General features: G+C 34.6%; 1 protein-coding gene across 1 annotated transcript in view; it reads right to left on the reverse strand.

The window, feature by feature from the left end:
• Window positions 1–18595, reverse strand: part of LOC129004634 (uncharacterized) — a 171319-nt gene that overhangs the window by 138090 nt on the left and 14634 nt on the right. The window contains exons 3-5 of the mRNA XM_054433182.1: window positions 4898–5253; window positions 2142–2175; window positions 1186–1514 (exon numbers count right to left, since the gene is read on the reverse strand). Of these exons, the coding sequence (XP_054289157.1) occupies window positions 1186–1514; window positions 2142–2175; window positions 4898–5253 (719 nt within the window). The remainder of the gene's footprint in view (window positions 1–1185; window positions 1515–2141; window positions 2176–4897; window positions 5254–18595) is intronic.

The raw sequence follows: 18595 nt of genomic DNA on the forward strand, positions 1-18595 counted from the left end.
ATAAAAAAAATGGGCTGCTTCCGGAAGAAGAAATTCCTTACAACGAAATTAAGTCTTTGACAGTATTTACATGGTTTCTCAGTTATATGTAATAACTTCATTATTTACATAACTTAAATATAAATCCGTAACTGTACCAGCATTTTTCTTTTTTTCATCACACCAATAAGTTCTTTAATAGTTGCTTAAAATAAACCGGGAGATTCTCGCTGTACTTGCAGATTTGGGCAATACGAGAATGCGCAGTGTAATTGGTTAGTGGCGAGTGTGATGTGGGGGTGGGCGGTCTTTGAAGGGACTAATAACAATTATTTTTAACAAAGGTTACTTGCACAAATGTATATTGCATAATATAACTCTTTTTTTAAGAATGAATTTATTATGTCATAGGTATTGACACGAAATTACAACTATATATTAATAATAACTTAAATTGTTAAAACCGTGAGTAAAAAAAAATAGTGTTGAAATCATTTCTGTGTAGATTTTGACGCTCTATATTTTATCCCTCCACATAAATATCTCTAAAACTAACCGGTTTCAAGTATTTATTGAAAACCCAGTTTTGGCCGCCATTTTTCAAATATGGCGGTGTTTGTCCAAGGGTGTCAAGGTTATTATATACCACTCGGCATATTCGCAATCAGCGCAAAAAACTGAGTCAGAATCAGTCAAAAAACCTTTTCCCACCCAAATTTCCAGGTCCCCCTAGCTGACGCCCAGACATTTTATTGGGCTAACACCTTTGTGAATAAGTTTGAGAGGCAGAAATGCATTTCTGACATGCTTAGTTCTAAGCAATTGTAAAGTTTTATTCAACATAACGATTAAAAAAAAAATTATTCTACTGATTTCTAATTTCATTCTGCCCCCACACAAATCTGACCTCAGCTTAGAGCCAAGCCGTTAATTGAAGGATAACTTAAGGAAAATGAGCTTAACATTTTAAAGCCTATTTTATAATTTAAACTAAGCCATAAACAAGTTCATACATTTCCTCTACAATCTTCGTATATACATTAAACTCGTTATGCGTTTGGTTCCAAAATCGTTTAACATTAGACAGGAGGTTTACTTAGTTACAATTGTACATAAATTACACAAAATATATACATTATGGATTTAGTCATTGTTTTACAGTATTGCTAGACTTCTAATAACGTTTTCCAACTACTTAAAACTCACCCTCCTCCAGTAAGAGTTCTTTGACGGAGAATTTAATGTAGTAAACACAACCGTTGTGAAATCTTCCTTATTGTACATCCAAGAAAAATCATGAAGCTTTCCTTTTTCACCGAGATGAAAAATCTCCCTAGCAGATAAGTCTGTTTTTAGCGCCATAATGGTGAATGTTCGTTTCAATGCTTCAGAACAACTAATACCATCGATTGATGCTATTTGATGTCCTATTGGAGTTCGCAGTCTTATCTCCCGGTATCGGTCGTAGCAGCTCAACACAATTTTCGGACTTCCAACGCTCACATACTCTGCGCTAATTCCAGTAGTCCTATAATCTGAGAAAATAATAGAAATTTAACTCAGTTTAATAAATTCAACGAGTCATGCACACGCACAAAAATACTTATTTCATTCTAAAGTGAATTGACATCTGAATTGAATACTGTCCTGCCAATAATCATTTATTTGACCTAAATGGAATTAGTGGGTGTCGGGGTTTAGGCTACTGGTACTATAGTAAATTCAGGGGCCATATTTATAACATCTAACCTAACCTAATCCAACCAAACTTCTATATGCGGATTAGGGCTAGAGGTGGCCGGTTCTCCGTTTCCCGGAATGTAGTATGGCCTTGAATTTGAAATATGAATTTGTTAATGGTTTCTTATCCATTGCACGATTAAGGGTGGTCTCTGTGGCAACTAAAGATTGCATTAATCTCAAACAATGTAACAATAAGAGTCTAACAAAATAATTAACCTTAGTAGTTCAATTACAAATAAATTAATTTTGTTGAAGTTTTACAGCTCAGGAGTAGAAGGCACTGTAAAATTAACTTGTCAAAAGTTAGGCTATATTTTCTTAAAATAGTGTTTGTTTTGAAACAGTATGACACTTTGAAGTCAAATACGTTTAAAATGTATCTAATAAATGCAAAACCAATCCGTAATAAAACAACTCACCCGTTCTATAACGAGGACCAACGAAATCTATACCCTGAAACAAATAAAGTGATCTCATTAATGTTTAAAATGTATGTAGGCCTACATTTTATCTCCCCACTACTCCACTGATACAATCAATACTTCTAATATATTAAACAAATTTGATTTTTCTTTTCCGAGTTCGTTTCGCTCTTCTACCCGACCGATTTTTATGGTCGAGGTCTCAAATTGAAGGTATGCACGCACAGATTTTACATCAAGCATCGGCATATACTTATCTGTTGTTTTACTCGAGTATGGTGTTCAGTGTTTTTTGTTATTCATATTCAAATTCTGTTAACGATATATTTTACCAAGTGAAAATAAACGTCTACTAACAAATAAACCACTCTAAAATTTCCCATTACTTACTTGATTCCGGCTTACATTATTCTCCAGGGATTAAAATACGGACTTCAACTAAAGTTAGACATCATCGTTGTTTGTAGTCAATTTTTTGTAGTATGATATCTAAAATTAAATATATATTTCCACCCTAACTAACAAACGAGGTTCCAGTTTACTTTTTTACAGCCGAAGTTGTTATGTGAAAAATAACAACGAGACAATGGATGATCTTCCATCAAAGTTAGATTTTCTCCCATAAGATTAACATGGGAGAATCTAAAAATTTAATTGGAAACTTTGTCTCCACTAATTTGAGAGAACGGCTGGGCGTAGAAACTTGGTATAGGTCTCCAAAGAAAGGCCTTGGTCTGTAGATGAGTTATCAAAAGAAACACGAAGTAAAGTCCCTTAGGGCTCTGCCCCAGAAGCCTTTAAAGATCCCTCGACAGATTTGTTTACATTTTGGCCATGTGGAAAATACTTTTTAATGAAACAGCTGTTAGTTTTTAAATTGTGTTTTAAACAACACACATTTATTGGGAGTTACTGAGATGTCCAAAAGAAGTACTGTATTTGCAATGTTATTTTCTGATTTTAAAATTGATTTTTCTCTGTATCATGTCATATTTTGCAATACAACTTTCCATTACGAAATCAGTGGAAATTCCTTTTCCTACAGTTACCTAACAATGTACATGTTCTCTCACTGATTTGAGAAAGCAAAGTGGCCAATTCGCTCATCAGTGAGACAATGTTAACATTGTCTCACTCTAATTACTTTGTCTCACTCCAGATTTGCAACGTGAAGGCACGAAATAGTGAGCGCGTAGCATGCAGGCAACGTCGTATGCGCGCGAAATACGTTGGCAGCACTGGCTGTAAATCAGCTGGTCAGCTGTTGTACTGTTGTATTTGTCACTTCACATTTAATGTTATATTAAAAGTTCACTTCTGTGTAAAAATAGGTTATGTTTCTTCACCAATTTATTTGTTTTATGGTAACTGTAGGAAAAGTATAATGTGCAACTCGAGTTCAAAGTACAATTGCCTCACTCGAGAAACCATTCCTCACTCGCCTACGGCTCGTGAGTAAGGATTTCTTTCGAGTGAGTCAATTGCTCACTTTTCTCACTAGTTGCACAAATAACTATTTATCACAGAACTCTTACAATAATTTCTCATATGAACTATCTAATATATATTTTACGGGTTGGTGTCTTTTTTCACCACTTTTGCCTATATTTTATCATATTATTCTAGACAGATCATCATAGGTTCATGAGATTACTGTCATACATGTTTCCAATCATTGGACAAATCTTCGATTGTGTAATACCATACAAAATAAAATAATACAAGTGCAGAAGGTCATGTTGCCCATTTGAGCCGAGTCCATATTTTGTTAAATTAATAGTAATTTACATCAACTGGATAAAACATTTTAAAATATTTATGTAGAACTATGTGAGAGCCTATGAATGTTATTAGAATAACGAAATGGGTTGTGCATGTTTACTAGCGCTACTCAGCAACAAAAACCTTTTAATTTATCTCTAAAAAATATATTCATAAAGTGCACTGAGCAGCACCCTAAAAAATACTATGTAACTTACCCATATAGTTACAAAATGCTCGAACTCGCATTGTAACATTTATAATTTGGCTTATTATTTCTCAAGCAGATTATTTATCTGCAGAAGAAATTTATTGTGCTCTTATCGTGTCTAATAACATCCAAAGACAGAAACCTTGCCTAAAATGGTACCTATCTTGACAAATTATTTGCAGTGGCCTATATAACGGACCGTGGCCCACTGGGTTGTTAACACGATTATAACACGACATTTCGGCTGTAAAAAAGGCATAGAGTGTAAATACTAAAGTAGCTACTGTCATGACAGAAAGATCATATTCCTTTTAAACTAGATCACATCATCCTTCATAAGATACGTTGTTTAATAATGCATGTAAATGTCAATATTGACGTAACTGCCAATTTTACAGTGTTTTTTGCTTTTTGGAAATGCCGCATGTCATTTGCATTATTTGTTGCCAACAAAGGCACACAACCATATAAACGAGGAGGTCCCTAACAGTCCAAGAATAAAAGCCAACTTCACTTCAAGTATATTCCACTATACCTAACTTTTCGTAGATGAATTAGCGTAAGCATTGAAAGTAACCGTCGATTTCGACGGGTTTCACCTAGTAACTATAATTAGTTTAGTTATTTAACTTAGTAGCTGGGCTAAGAGTATTTTCTGTTAAGCAAATTACATTTCCCATGCAGCTAAATACTTTCAGATACAAACTAAAGCGATCAACAGCTTGCGTCGGAGTGCAAACCAAGTCACATAATCTCTAGCATTAGTAAATTACCCACTTACCTTGGACCACTTGAAGTAAGCAACGTCTGGTCGCTTATCCCCGTTTACAGTTGGTTTCCGATCTTTGCCATTGCAACTGACACAAATATCATACCTACACCATTCATTGAAAGACAAAGAGATTACAATAGACAAATATTCCTTGCTCTTTTGTGTATTGAGGAAGGCGTAAAATTGTGAATCTATATCCAAGCGCCTATTAACAGTAACGATATGGCCTTTCTTAGACGATGCGATCGCAATAGAATCTCTAAACTTGTACAGTATGTAGGGATCATCTTCCAAATTATTTGTAAAGATCTTGAAAGAGCCTTTTTTTTCAATATCCCCAATGGCATCGGATGAAATTGTTTTACCTGAAAATATGCAAAAGATTAGATACTAGCAACAGTGTCCGATGTGGTTAAGTACAACGGTCTCTAGTAAAATAATAGTTATGAAATCCATACACCACTTTACTCACTAATATTAATGGTACAGTTTAAGCACATAACATTAGAATCACACAATTAACATAAGGAACACACTTTAAACACAAATGCAAATTGTTAACAACATTTAATCAAAGAAAAATTAATTAGATTGCAATACTGTATAAAAATAAGCTGTTGAATTATTAACATATGTTTCGTATGATTAGATTATGCATACTGTACTGGTAAACCAATTATTACTATCTATAAAAATAAATGGTTTTTGTTTTCCAAGTAGTGATAGCTCTTATACCCGAACGATTTTCATAATGTTTGCCTTAAAAAGGCATGGACGTACCGCATATTTGCCATCAAGCATCGGCATTCATTTTGAGTTTTGCACAAACTGCCTCCCTGTACATTTCTTATAGGAGTTAAATTTGTTTTTTTTTTCGAGTTCAAAGTTTCGCAGGTGGGCGATGGTTTACAGGAGGGCTCCTCTTTCTATCCGCCCGATTTTCATAATTTTGGTCTTAAAAAAAAGCTATGCAAGCACATATTCGTAATCAAGCATCATCATTAATTTATCTAATGTATAACTTGACGAAAGAATTTTTTTCACTTCAATTAACAATGTATTCTAGCAGCTCTAATTACATTATACATTTTGGTCTAAAAACCTTAAGTGAAATACCAGCTCTCATTTGAGCTATTGATTATTAAGATCGGACTACCTAAAGCACACTGCTGAATCACGAATCAACAATAAATTACAATCGTTTTAGTACCTATCTGCAATCAATGATACGTTACTCTATTTTTATTTAAGTTATTTTATGTGTCTTTGTTTTAAAATACTTCAAAGACTTTCACTTGAGATATTGATAGTTTTAATCAGTTTAGTTCAAGATACTGTATCGCTCAATCAGAAAATATAAATTTGATAATATCTTGGATATGGAATTTAGTTTTATAGATATATTTACTTAATTCTAATTACGTTATTCTATTTGTTTTGACCTAACAACCTTCATTGAAATACCAGCTTCCATTTCATTAAAGCACACAGCTAAATCACGACCAACACAAATTGTTCAAAAAATGGAGTTATTTATCATCGATTTATAGTCAAACGATCTTGCTTGCAACCTCAACAGTACTTTCATAATTATTTGCAAATCTTCACAAATTAGGCTATCCAATGACCTATTAATTAATAAAATTGGTTCAGTAGAAGTATAGATTTAATTGTACAAAGCTTAATAACAACATCTTTAATTCAGTATTTTCTCACTACTATATATTTGGAGGTTGCTTAACGTTTTTGCAAATAACTTTAAAACGGTGAGGAAATCGACCAAATTGGAAGGTGATATTCTAAAAGAGAATAAAATTTCCTACAAATTACTACTATGTACTTCTTGAAAATACTCAATAAAGGCAGCCTAAAGTTGATTACAAATATAAAATTGGAAATATAAACTTGGAAAAAAGGAGTTTTAAATGTATTATTTTTTATTTTTATTTTTTTTACCTCAAATATCAAATAAAATCAAACTTTCATAATTATTTGCAAATGTACACAAATTAGGCTTTTCAACGACCCATTAAGTAACAAAATCGGTCCGGTAGAAGTCTAGATTTAGTTGTACAAAGTTTAACAAAAATATATCTAATTCAGTATTTTCTCACCACTATAAATTTGGAGATCACTTAGTTTATTGCCAATATATTTTAAATGGAGGGGATACTGATCAAACTGAATGTGATATTCTGAAAGAGAATAAAATTTACTACAAATAACTACTATGCATTTCTTGAAAATACTTAATAAAGGCAGCCAAAAGCTGGCTACAAATAGAATCTTGAAAACAGAAACTTGAAAAAGCAGTTTTTAATGTATTTTTGTTATTTTTACTTTTTAACCACAAATATTTAATAAAATCACAATTTTATAATTATTTGCAAATCTACATGAGTTAGGCTTTCTAATGGCCTATTAATGAACAAAATCGGTCCAGTAGAAGTCTAGATTTAGTTGTACAAAATTTAACAAAAATATCCCAAACTCAATATTTTCTCATTACTATAAATTCGTAGGTTGCTTAACTTTTTTGCGAATAACTTTTAAATGGTGAGGAAATCGACCATATGGAAGGTGATATTCTAAAAGAGAATAAAATTCCCTACAAATTGATACCATGCACTTCTTGTAAATATAAAAAAAATGGCAGCTAAAAGTCGCACCCAAATAAAAAGTGTGAAAAACACAGTTTTCAATGTATTTCTTATGGAAAACATGTTTTTTTAATTTTCCCTATAAACCATAACAAAAACAAACTTTCATAATTATTTGCAAATCTATACGACCTAAGCTTTCCAACGACTCATTAATTAATAAAATCGGTCCAGTAGAACTCCAGATTTAGCTGTACAAAGATTTTTCTGAATTATACAGGGTTATTCAAAATGAATGACCCAGTTTTAACGCTCTATAACTTTTAAAATATAAAACTTATCGCTATAAAATACACATCAAACGAAAAAGCAACTCAAAGAGTTTACGCCTTCCAAAGACACATCATTTAACAAAATCGATCCAACAGAACTGTAGCTTTAATTGTACAAAGTTAAAAAGTAATCTCCAACTTTTTTACCACTAGAAATTTGGAGGTTACTTGAAGTTTTTCCAAATAACTTTTAAATGGTGAGGAAATCGACCAAAGTGGAAGGTATTAAAAAATACCTTACGAAAGAGAATACAATTTCCTACAATCCACTAATATGCATTTTTTGAAAATACTCAAGAAAGGTACCAAAAATTGCCTCAAAATGAAAAAAATGAAAATCCCCGTCTTCAATGTAGACAATAAACATAGCAAACATTAAATTTCACACTTTTTTATTTTAAGCCAAATTTAGGCTACATTTATTGAGTATTTTCAAGATATGCGTAATAGTAGATTGTAGGAAGTTTTATTCTCTTTCGGAATAATACCTTCCACTTTGGTCGATTTCCTCACCATTTGAAAGTTATTATAAAAACGTCATATTATTCGACTAAATATGTCATAATTTACACCACATTTGAGAAGAGGTAGAATTTGTCATAATCATCAGTAGTAAAAATATTTTATAAAGAAATTCTGTAAATGTATTTTGTAATATCACATTCCAGATCTGTGTCCGGTTGAATTATACATATCAATTTAGTTTTATAATTTTCATTATTATTTTAATTTTATTGTTTCTATAATAAATGCAGTAGACAAATTTGCAGTATCAGCAGGCTTCTTTTAGTCTTCCTGTTTTTAAAAAACATCTTTTAGGCAACAAACAACAGGCGGACTTTTTGATATATTTTCAACTTTTTACAATTGTTTGTAAATTTGTAGGTGCCAAATTTTGACTGAGCATTCTTTCTAACAAAGATAAAAATAAATTATGGTTTCAGAATACAGTGTGTAAATTAAGTATTGAGCAAAATCAGTATTTTTTACCGAAATAAATACTAAGAGGGGTTCACCTTATCATCAAGTATTGAGAAAAACATGTATTTTAGAAATGAACATATTTACAATAAACGGATGGTTAACAGTCTAACTTTTTTCATTATTCATAATTGATTGGGATCGTTGAGACTTTAGTTATTTGTCTGGAGAGTGTTCCTGTTGAAGTTTTCAATAATTGTACAACTCGTACAAGACCATCTTGCTCTGGGGAGGTTGAAATGACAAGTCCCATTCGCCATGAAAGGGGAGGTTGGTTTGGTTCATGCTATAGGACAAGATCTCCAGTTTTGATGTTACGTTGAGGAATTCTCCATTTCCCTTGTTGTTGCAACGTGTAGAGGTATTCTTGTTGCCATCTTTTCCTAAAACCTTTGGTTTAAGGCTTGAACGAACTTCCACCTTGACAATCGGTTTGTTGAGACATATTTCTAGTCAGGTTCGGGAAGAGATAGAGGTGGTCCTCCAATCAGAAAATGACTCGGAGCTAAGCAATCAATTTCGCTGGGGTCAGATGATAGTGGGGTTAATGTGATGAACTCTGCAAGAGTGGATCTATTCACCTATGACTCTCTGAAGATGGTGTTTGACACTACGGAAAGTTCTCTCCCAAAGGCCACCTTAGTGCGGAGCAGCAAGGAGGTAAGAAATGACATTTAATGTTTTTTTTTTCATGGAAAACTTACTAAGAGCTTCTTGAGTTTCTTTCTGAATAAAGAATTTCTTTAAAATCTTTTTAAATTCATTAGTGGCACCTACATAATTTGCTGCGTAGTCCGAGTAGATGTCGCTACACAACCCTTGTCGAGAGACAAAACTTGTCAATGCTGCTAGAGCCCCGTACCGTACACACATGGCGATTTGTCACACACTGCGGAAACATTGTCTGCCGACTGTCTCCAGCGATGTCTCCAAGTCGGCCGAACAAATTTCGGTGTTTTTGAAGACAAAATACAGTGTGTAATGGGCAAATTTCATTAGGGGGTTCATTTTCATTATTTTAAGGCCGCGAAGGCTCGAGCGCGCTCGACTGCTCGACAACAATGTCAAACATGTCCATTCCACTGCAAGTCAAGTCTCCTAGATCGTGACTTGGCCGCCGCGACCTCGGGGCGCTGACGTAGTGGTAGTGGGGATTGGCCAAGACCGCCGGAGGCAGTCGACGGCACGAACCACAGCCACCTCTAATACAAGGCCGCGACGTTCGAACCGGCAACGCCGCAATCACACCCCTTCTGGGTCCGTCTTCATACGCGCTAGGTTACAACTATAATGAAAGTTTTGCTGTTTTCACTGCTCTATAGAATGAATGAAAGATATTTAAATGGTATATGATAGTGATTTTTGTACTAAAATATAAACATAATGTTTGGTTGCTTGTATGCCTATTTATCGTATTGTAATAATTGCAATAAATGTGAACATTTCTTGTAAAACTTGCAATTACAAAAGAAAGAGTAAAATCAAACAATATCTTGGATTGTTTATATAAAATTATTTTCAATTTTAAATATTCATATTATTGTTTTAGCCTACATGACGAACCATAAGCTACGACAAAATTTTAAAATTTCTTTTCTCGTTTGAAGGCCTACTGACTGAATAATTTATTTTCTCTGAATAATATTTTAGCAATACGTTGCCATGGTGGAAACGATCTCAGATGCTAGGCCTTCATATGGCTTTCCACATCCATTATAATGTGCAAAATGACGCTAATAATATGCGTCAATTTATTATTATTATTTATATTTATTTATTATGTGCTAATATACAGCCTTAATTGATGCAAAATGAAGTAAGGTTCGCGACTTCGTTTTCTTTTGCTAGTCGAATTTCTCCATAATGTTGACTCTTCTTTATCTTGTTGCCTTCCTTTTGTTTTCTTAATTCAGGAGTCTTTCTCTTTGTCGTTTTTCGTATGTCAAGATACAGAGGTAAATTGGGAATAGTCTAGGTACGGCATTCTCACCTAAAACTGGCTTCTCGCGTCTATATTCGCACCAAGCACCATCTTTATTCTTGTATTTTACCAAAAAACTAAGGTCACCTTCTTGAAAATGTTTCACGCAGACACTAGAATTGTTTGAAATTGTTTGACCGAGGAATAGCGAGAATCCACTGTTGCTTACGCACCGGATGACTTGGAATCTTAAACACTGCGTGTATCCTCCAGTTTTAATCGAGCTTTCGTAATTACTCTTGCACCCAGGCACAACGCATCTATCTGACATGATGTAGTAGCAATTTCAATATCATTACGAATAATTAAGTGTAATGGAAACGCAAATAAGTATCACGGTATGCGACTCCTCCATTCAATGTAATGGTAAGACGACCGCACGCCAAGACACAGATGCGACGTTGCCGCTTTTCGCTCGCCGCGGCCTTGTATTAGGTGGCTGTGCAGAGTGCACTCGTAACAACACCCACCAGCGCGCCTTCCCCCACCACCGCGCCGCCGTGCCAAACGCTTCTGCTGTAAGCTGTTGTCGTCTGCACGGCATATTGTTATGGTTCCAGTTCCAGTTTAGTGTCTCTTGTTTGTTAGTTTGTTGTCTTAGTTTGTTGTTGTAAAAATGTTTATTTGTATATTGTGCGATAAACAGGACACAAGACAATGGGTCCTTAACCGTCACTTACGTGAAGTGCACGAGTATACCGCCGATGAGAGTCAGAAACCGAAAAGAAGACCTAGTCCTCTGATAACCTGCACAATTTGTAAGAATGTGTTTAAACGTAATGATATAGAAACAACTGCCCCAAAGATTGTATCAGCTGGTAAGAACAAAATTTATTATCGTTGTCACAAGTTGTCATAGATATGTTGATCCTAAGAAGCCTAAATCTGGCATAAGACAAAGGGAAACAAGAATACAGGGCTCCTGTAAAATAAATGGTTTCTGTCCTTCCGCAATAAAAGCAACATTTTGTGAAAACGGAAATGTTGAAGTAGGTCAAACAATTGACCTTTAATGAAAGACAAGATATCGCCGCAAAAATAAATAATAAAATTCCTTATGCCACGATACTTGAAGAAGTTCGTTCAACTTTGAAACCAGACATGCTAAAAAGGATACATTTACTGACAAGACAAGATCTGTATAATATTGAAAAGAATTTGGTCTTAATGAGACTGTGCGTCATTCGAACGATGCCATTTGTGCTGAGGCATGGGTACAAGCCCAAAAGGCTGAAAATGACTGGGTTTTTATTCTATAAACCACAAGGTGTTGATGAAACTGCCACGTTCGCCAAAAACGATTTTGTTCTCGCAATAATGACCGACGCACAATAAGAACTTTTTAAAATCACTACTGTTTAAAATCAGAAGTGCATTTTAATTTGAACTATTAATTAACTCAATCAAATAAATTCTTGTATTTTTATTTTTGTAACCATACCTACTAGCATGCTACTAGCCTATACTCGTACCTATACTGACAAGTAGTAGAGTCAGCTCCATTTATCAATCATATGCCCTTCATAGCTATTATGCTATTATCATTGACTATTGCTATTATTTAAATTTCCAGGTATAGGTGTTGAACTACAATGTATGTGGATTTGTGGAAACTAAGCCTAAAGGTTACTGTGAATTAAGTTAAACTATTTTTTTTAACTATTTCAGATTTCTATTAACTCGCCCAAAGCTGTTGAAATCTCTGAAAAGGCTGTCAAAAGAGAAAATCGGAAAGAAACTGTTTAGTATTGATTCTTTGCAGTAAACATTTATCTGATGACACGACGATGAAATTTAAGTTATATAGGACTTGGAGCACTTGTCAACGATTATGTACAGCAGTTCAGAAAAAAAAAAACGCCGCCGTGGACAACTTTTCTATGGATAGCCTGATATTGTTGAGGTTAGGCTGATAAGTTAGGCTTTTACATCTTAAATACATATTAAGTTAGTTACATATTAAGCTTGCATCGCAAAGTTTCATAGACACAGAAATCGGTGCTTATCAGCTAACTTATAACTTATGATAATATTTTGGCCTTAAAACTCAAGCAGACCTATAACCCTATCAGAACTACAATACTACCTACTACTAGGGTTGCTTTCAGAGAGGTGAAAGCCAGTTGAGCGGAGCGAACGTGATTTGATATTTGTATAGTTTTGCTATGGTCAAAGGTCCAAATCCAAATGTTCTTTTCATTTGGTTTTTATGTAGTAATTTGCTAGAATCATTGACTTTATATAACTGACTTTATGCTAGAATACTGTAGATGACCATAATGCAATCATTTTTGAAATTGTTTCACTGTTTAACCAACTATTCCAAAAAATAAAAATGATATGGTGCAACACAAATAAACAACCCGATCACCTATCTATAACCTACACTTTACCTTCCTAATCTAACCTTACTTCAAAACACTTAATGTAGTCACGAATACTCATAAACCCCGACCTACCTTCCCCACATGCCTAAATTAGATCAGTGTTCAATCTGCGTTTTATTAATAAGTGTAATAACTTACTGCACCGTCGATGTAATTCAACATAATATAACCTGTGAGGTATTATCGGATTAAATATCGATTTCGATGCGGTTCGATATATCGCTTATTAAATCCTGATTTCTAACATTGGCTGTTTCTATTCAGCTGGCAACAGTGGCAACAGAAATAGGTTCCCAAGAAAGTAGTCACCGGTCCGTATCCCTCCGTTCCTTGTTTATGCTCCGCGCATTGAGAAATTAGTTCCGTATATTTTCTCAACTTTCAGTGAATTCCGCGCCTTAAAAAATGTTTTAACGGCATTCTCTTGTTTATTAAAGACATAGGAATGGTTTAAAAACGTTTAAAAGAAAAGTCTAGAAAGTTCAGAAATACCTTATGATTCTCTTGTTTACATTTTTATTGTAAACAAAAAAAACTGTCATGGCTACTTTAGCCCCATAAGCCTAATGTTAAATATTGGAAATTTTAAGTTCGTTTTAAATTGCATAAGCATTATCTAATTGAAATTTGTATGTTTAAAAACCATCTCACTATTAGTCTAAGTAATTTTGTTAAGTTTGGCTGAAATGAGTTCAGCCGTTATTGAGTGATGTTTCTCTATTTGTTGCATTGAAGTTGATCCCAAAGAGCTTCGCTCGCTTCACTCGCTCCGCTCAATAATATTCAGAAATAATTAGGCTGATGTCCTATTAAAGAATACAATTTAGCCTACAGTGTCAACATTTCAGGTGCTAAGTGTCTTTATCGTTATTCATAGAATGTTTTAAAGTCCTCAGATTATCCTAAAATATTCCTTCCGGATCGATATCTGCCATATGAATCTGGTGACAACCTTACCTAACATAGGCCTAACTGCCACAGTGAGAGTAATAGTGACACTAACTTATTACTCTCACTGTGGCACTTAATAGTGGCTGTAATTTTAATGAAATCTCTGTAAAGAAAACAATAAATTGTATTAGCTAATTTTGGTTGCACTTCCATATGAGGCCTGTGGCACAGAAATATGGAAGTATTTAGTGTAAAGTAATTTTGTTATCTAACGGTACTTTGAAACCTAACTATACCTGATTTAGTATTCTATTATTTTTACTTTTATTACTTCTACCTGGTGTCAGCGCAAGTGTAGCCTTGATTTTTAAATTTTTACAGCTCATTTCAGTAGAAGCAAATTATTATCTCACACTCACAGTTTTGTCTAGTTTGGTTTAATCTTGATTGGTTTTTTGATTGAAACAGTTAAAAAATCTGAATCAGTAAAGGACCACCTCTCACTTTTTTTTATCGAGTAATGTTATAAAAAAATAAGGCCTTTTTTTGTTTCAGACTCCAATTGAACCCATGGAGATTAAGACGCCAAGACAAAGCACAGGGAAAATCAAACGGACATCAGCCAAATCCACCACAGCAAACACACTCAAATTGATAGTTCAGTTTGTCCAACGAAAAAAAACTCCAAATGTAATGACCTAAGAAGATTCACTTTGTTTTTGTGAAATGTTTAAATACACTGTATTTGACTAATTAATTTGTTTTATTTACTAAACCTCAACTTCTTCATCAATAAAATTTCTATTGTGCCTATTGGGGTTTCTAAATTAGTTAAGTTACTCTTGCAAAATATATTTTGTTTTATTTCACACTCATTGTTTTTTAATATTATCATTCTTGCAATTCGGAACTTTAAGTTATTCAAAATCCTTAACTGTCCTTCAGCATTGGAATTGTGCAATGTAAATGTTTCACAATAATTATAATTGCCTAATGAAGATCTCAACTTATAGTGAAGACAGTCAAACGGTAACAGTGGTAAAAAAATAACATTTTTTAGCACTCTAACATGGATTTTTACATAGCCTAACTTGAAAGAATCAGAAGAAGTTTCAGAGGTTTACTGTTTTCATGCGTCTTGTTAATATCCTAAACTTAATATAATATTAGCTATTTTGAAATTTATTTAATTACCCTTAAAAAGGATGATTATAATCTAGTAAGGAATAACTTCTGGTATTGTGTCTTTAAAAGTCTGATATAACAAATTCAAGAATTTTGTAAATGTAGCCTATTTGTGAGTGAATCAGAATCATAGCCTATAGTAATAGGCCTTAAAATACATTCATGGTCATGCCTTAATAAAATAATATATTACTTTTATTTGCTTTTACATACAGTTCTGCAATGCTAACAGATTGTTATAATCAAAATTGTTTTAACTGTATTAAAAAAAAAACTACATATCCTGTTACTTTTAGGTCATTAATGATTAGTTAGAAACGTTAAAGTATGATTTTTAGCCAGGATATATACTCTCTAGTTATAAAACAAAGGAATGCTTGCCATACTAGAATCTTGATTATAAATATGTTTAGAATTTTTGGCCCCAAGAACTGAATATGCAATGAAAACCTACTCACGTTCAGATGTTCAAATGCAATTTATCATGTAGATATATTACATGTATCTCTGAATTGTTGGCTATGTCAGGTAATTGTAAATAAAGACTAATATTAACAGAAATGTTATCACAACAAAACGCATTTATTTAACTTTTTTCAAGTAAGAACTCGAAGGTTGAACATGAGCTATCAGCCCATTTATTAACATGCAATTTTAAATTTCGCGCCAACTCCGGCCTCACGCAAACATGGCGGGCGTTTGACACGGCGGTGCGGTGGTGGGGGAAGGCGATGGTGGGTGGTGTTACGAGAGATACGGGTTCGTGTCGACGGCGAGCGCTTGTTCGCCAAACACCCTCCCTAAAGAGCGTACAGCGGACCTGCGAGCATAGGTCGTGGATTCGACCCGCAACGTGCGAGACAAAATAAAAGCGACAATAATATCAATCGAGTTGAGTAGCGACAGACGTAAGTGCTGCATTATACCCTTACATTATTAGTCTTATTTTCCCGTTCACTTTGGCGAGTAAAAGTAAATTTTCGTTCCGATAATCTTAGTTGTAAGAAATTAGCGTATTGTATTTCTCAGGCCGGCACTGCGAGTGCAGTGCCGCAGTAGCCTACACTTTTTAGTTTGTTTATCTAAAGTGGTTTTATTTTATTTTATCTAAAAGTATTTTATTTAGTTATATTTCGAAGCCAAGAAGTTCATTGGCATATTAGCGCTGACTCATTACATTTCGTTATTGGGTGAGGTGAATAAAAGGTAGTACTTGGTAGTACGTACTTCTTTTTGAAGTATTTACTCGGTTTTCGGTGAATAAACATGCTAGTTGATACTAGCCCCTAGTACAAACTATATCTTGCAGGTGAATAAAATGTTAGTTCGTACTACCCCTAGTACATACTTCGTCATTTAGGGAAAGTAGTATCTACTAGGCCTTTTCGGTGAATAAAAACTGGCTCGCATAGTAGTTACTTCATTTTTATGTAGTACGCTCATGGCATGCTTCCGTTTGGTCGTTTGCGAAGATGTCGATGTTTATACAAGTCCATAAAAGGAAAACGTACCTTGAAATAAGCAATATTGTAAACTGTAAGCAGTTACTGTGATTTGAGAATGACATTGTTGATTTGTTTACAAACAATTTTTTTCCTTCTCATTTCCTCCTATCAGATCTAAATTCCTGTATGCTTAGTCGGTTTATTTTCCTTAACATTCCTCTCCGTTTTTCTTCATTACATTTTTCATGCTATCTGTTAAAATCCTTACCAAGAGTTTTTTTTTTTTTTTGTATCATCTAACATTTTCTACATCGCCCTGTTTTCCCCTTTTTACGCCCGAAATTTTAGATTTCTCAAAGTAATAGAAATGTTTTTGTCGCAGCTCACTAATCACTACTGCCTTATCACCCCTTGCAATAACTGGTCAAATCGTCATCAAGCGCAGTTAACCAAATACTAGGCCTATTTGATCAACATGACTGAGAAAACTGCAGGCGCAGACAGAAATGGCAAACAGATGATCACCGCGTGCCAGTTGTGACTTGATTATGAGTACGTACTAGGGGGTAGTACGTACTAGGAGGGTAGTACATACTACATCATTTAGGGAACCCCTAGTACTTACTACCTAGTTCTAGCTAATTCTTATTCACATAGATTTGAGCAAGTGCTAGAACTACGTAGTACGAACTACGTAGTATGTACTAGTTTTTTTTATCACTTCACCCATTTTATTATTACGTGTGACGACATTTTATTTCACTACGAGAGTATTATTTTTAGTTTTTATTTGAGAAGCGATACCTTTTGTTAGGCCTAGAAGCTGGTCACGTATTTTAGTTCACATAGAAGCATCGTATTTAGTGCCGATATATTCCTAGTCAGTGCGTCGTTGTGCTGGCATACAACCATAGTATAGTATACCATAGTATAGTATGGCATACACCATAGAGTGCGTGTAGGACGACGAAGGTACCATCCACGGAGATCGAGAAGTGGTTAGCGAGCGACGGGGCTGTCAGCTAGAACCCTCTCGAGTTGTCTAGAATACTCTCGAGCTGTCCGAGCAGATCGGAGGTAAGTTTAGGCTAGGTTGACCCTACCCGAAATAAACACCTCACAAGTGTTTTCTGTTTCCCGTTTGAATGGTAAACACGGAGACAAGAGACAAAACTTTTGTCTCAAGTCTGCATGTGTGGACGTGTCTGGAGACAGGAGACTGGTAACAAGCCGAAGGTGTTCAACATTCAGCCCATTTAGTTAGACTGTAAAGTGGTAATATTACAAATTTTGGGCGGTATTAAAATAGATGGATTGAGTTTCTTGAAAGTTTTGGAATTAGTTTTCAATGATTTATATTATTACTAGTTGTAACCCGCGGGCTTTGCCCCGTTTAACTTCTTAAATTTCAAGATTATCTCGTTCGCATGGCTCAATCACGTCCTGGTTGAAGTTTGTTCGCTACGCTCACTCACCTTTAGGTTGGAGACCAACAAAATCAAAATCTTTAGAAGTTAACCTCGTTTTAAAGTTCCTAAATCCTCCACCTAATCTGAAGGTGTGATAGAATATTGTGACCATAGTACGAACCTTTCTCGAGAAAATGTTGGGTCCATCATCGTCTTTTCCTAAATTCATTAGGTCCATGGTTCAGAAAAATGAAGCCCGCACAGGATATAATTACGCCCTCCTCGGTCACCATACCAACAAACATGGAAACACTGGCTGGCTAGTGTGGACGCAAAACACACCGGAAACTTGTATCCGAAACTGTGTTGACAGGCAATTGGTCGACTGTCTGTCAACTGTCTTTCAACTGTCTGCCGACCGTCTGTCCGCGCACAGTCGGCAGACAGTCGACTGACCATGTGTGGACTAGGCTTAGGGTAAGCTTCAGAACTGAGA

This window comes from Macrosteles quadrilineatus, unplaced genomic scaffold (genome assembly GCF_028750875.1).
Source record: "Macrosteles quadrilineatus isolate MER2022 unplaced genomic scaffold, UCM_ALF_1.0 Scaffold_10__1_contigs__length_6754688, whole genome shotgun sequence".
In the NCBI taxonomy this organism is placed as follows: domain Eukaryota; kingdom Metazoa; phylum Arthropoda; class Insecta; order Hemiptera; family Cicadellidae; genus Macrosteles; species Macrosteles quadrilineatus.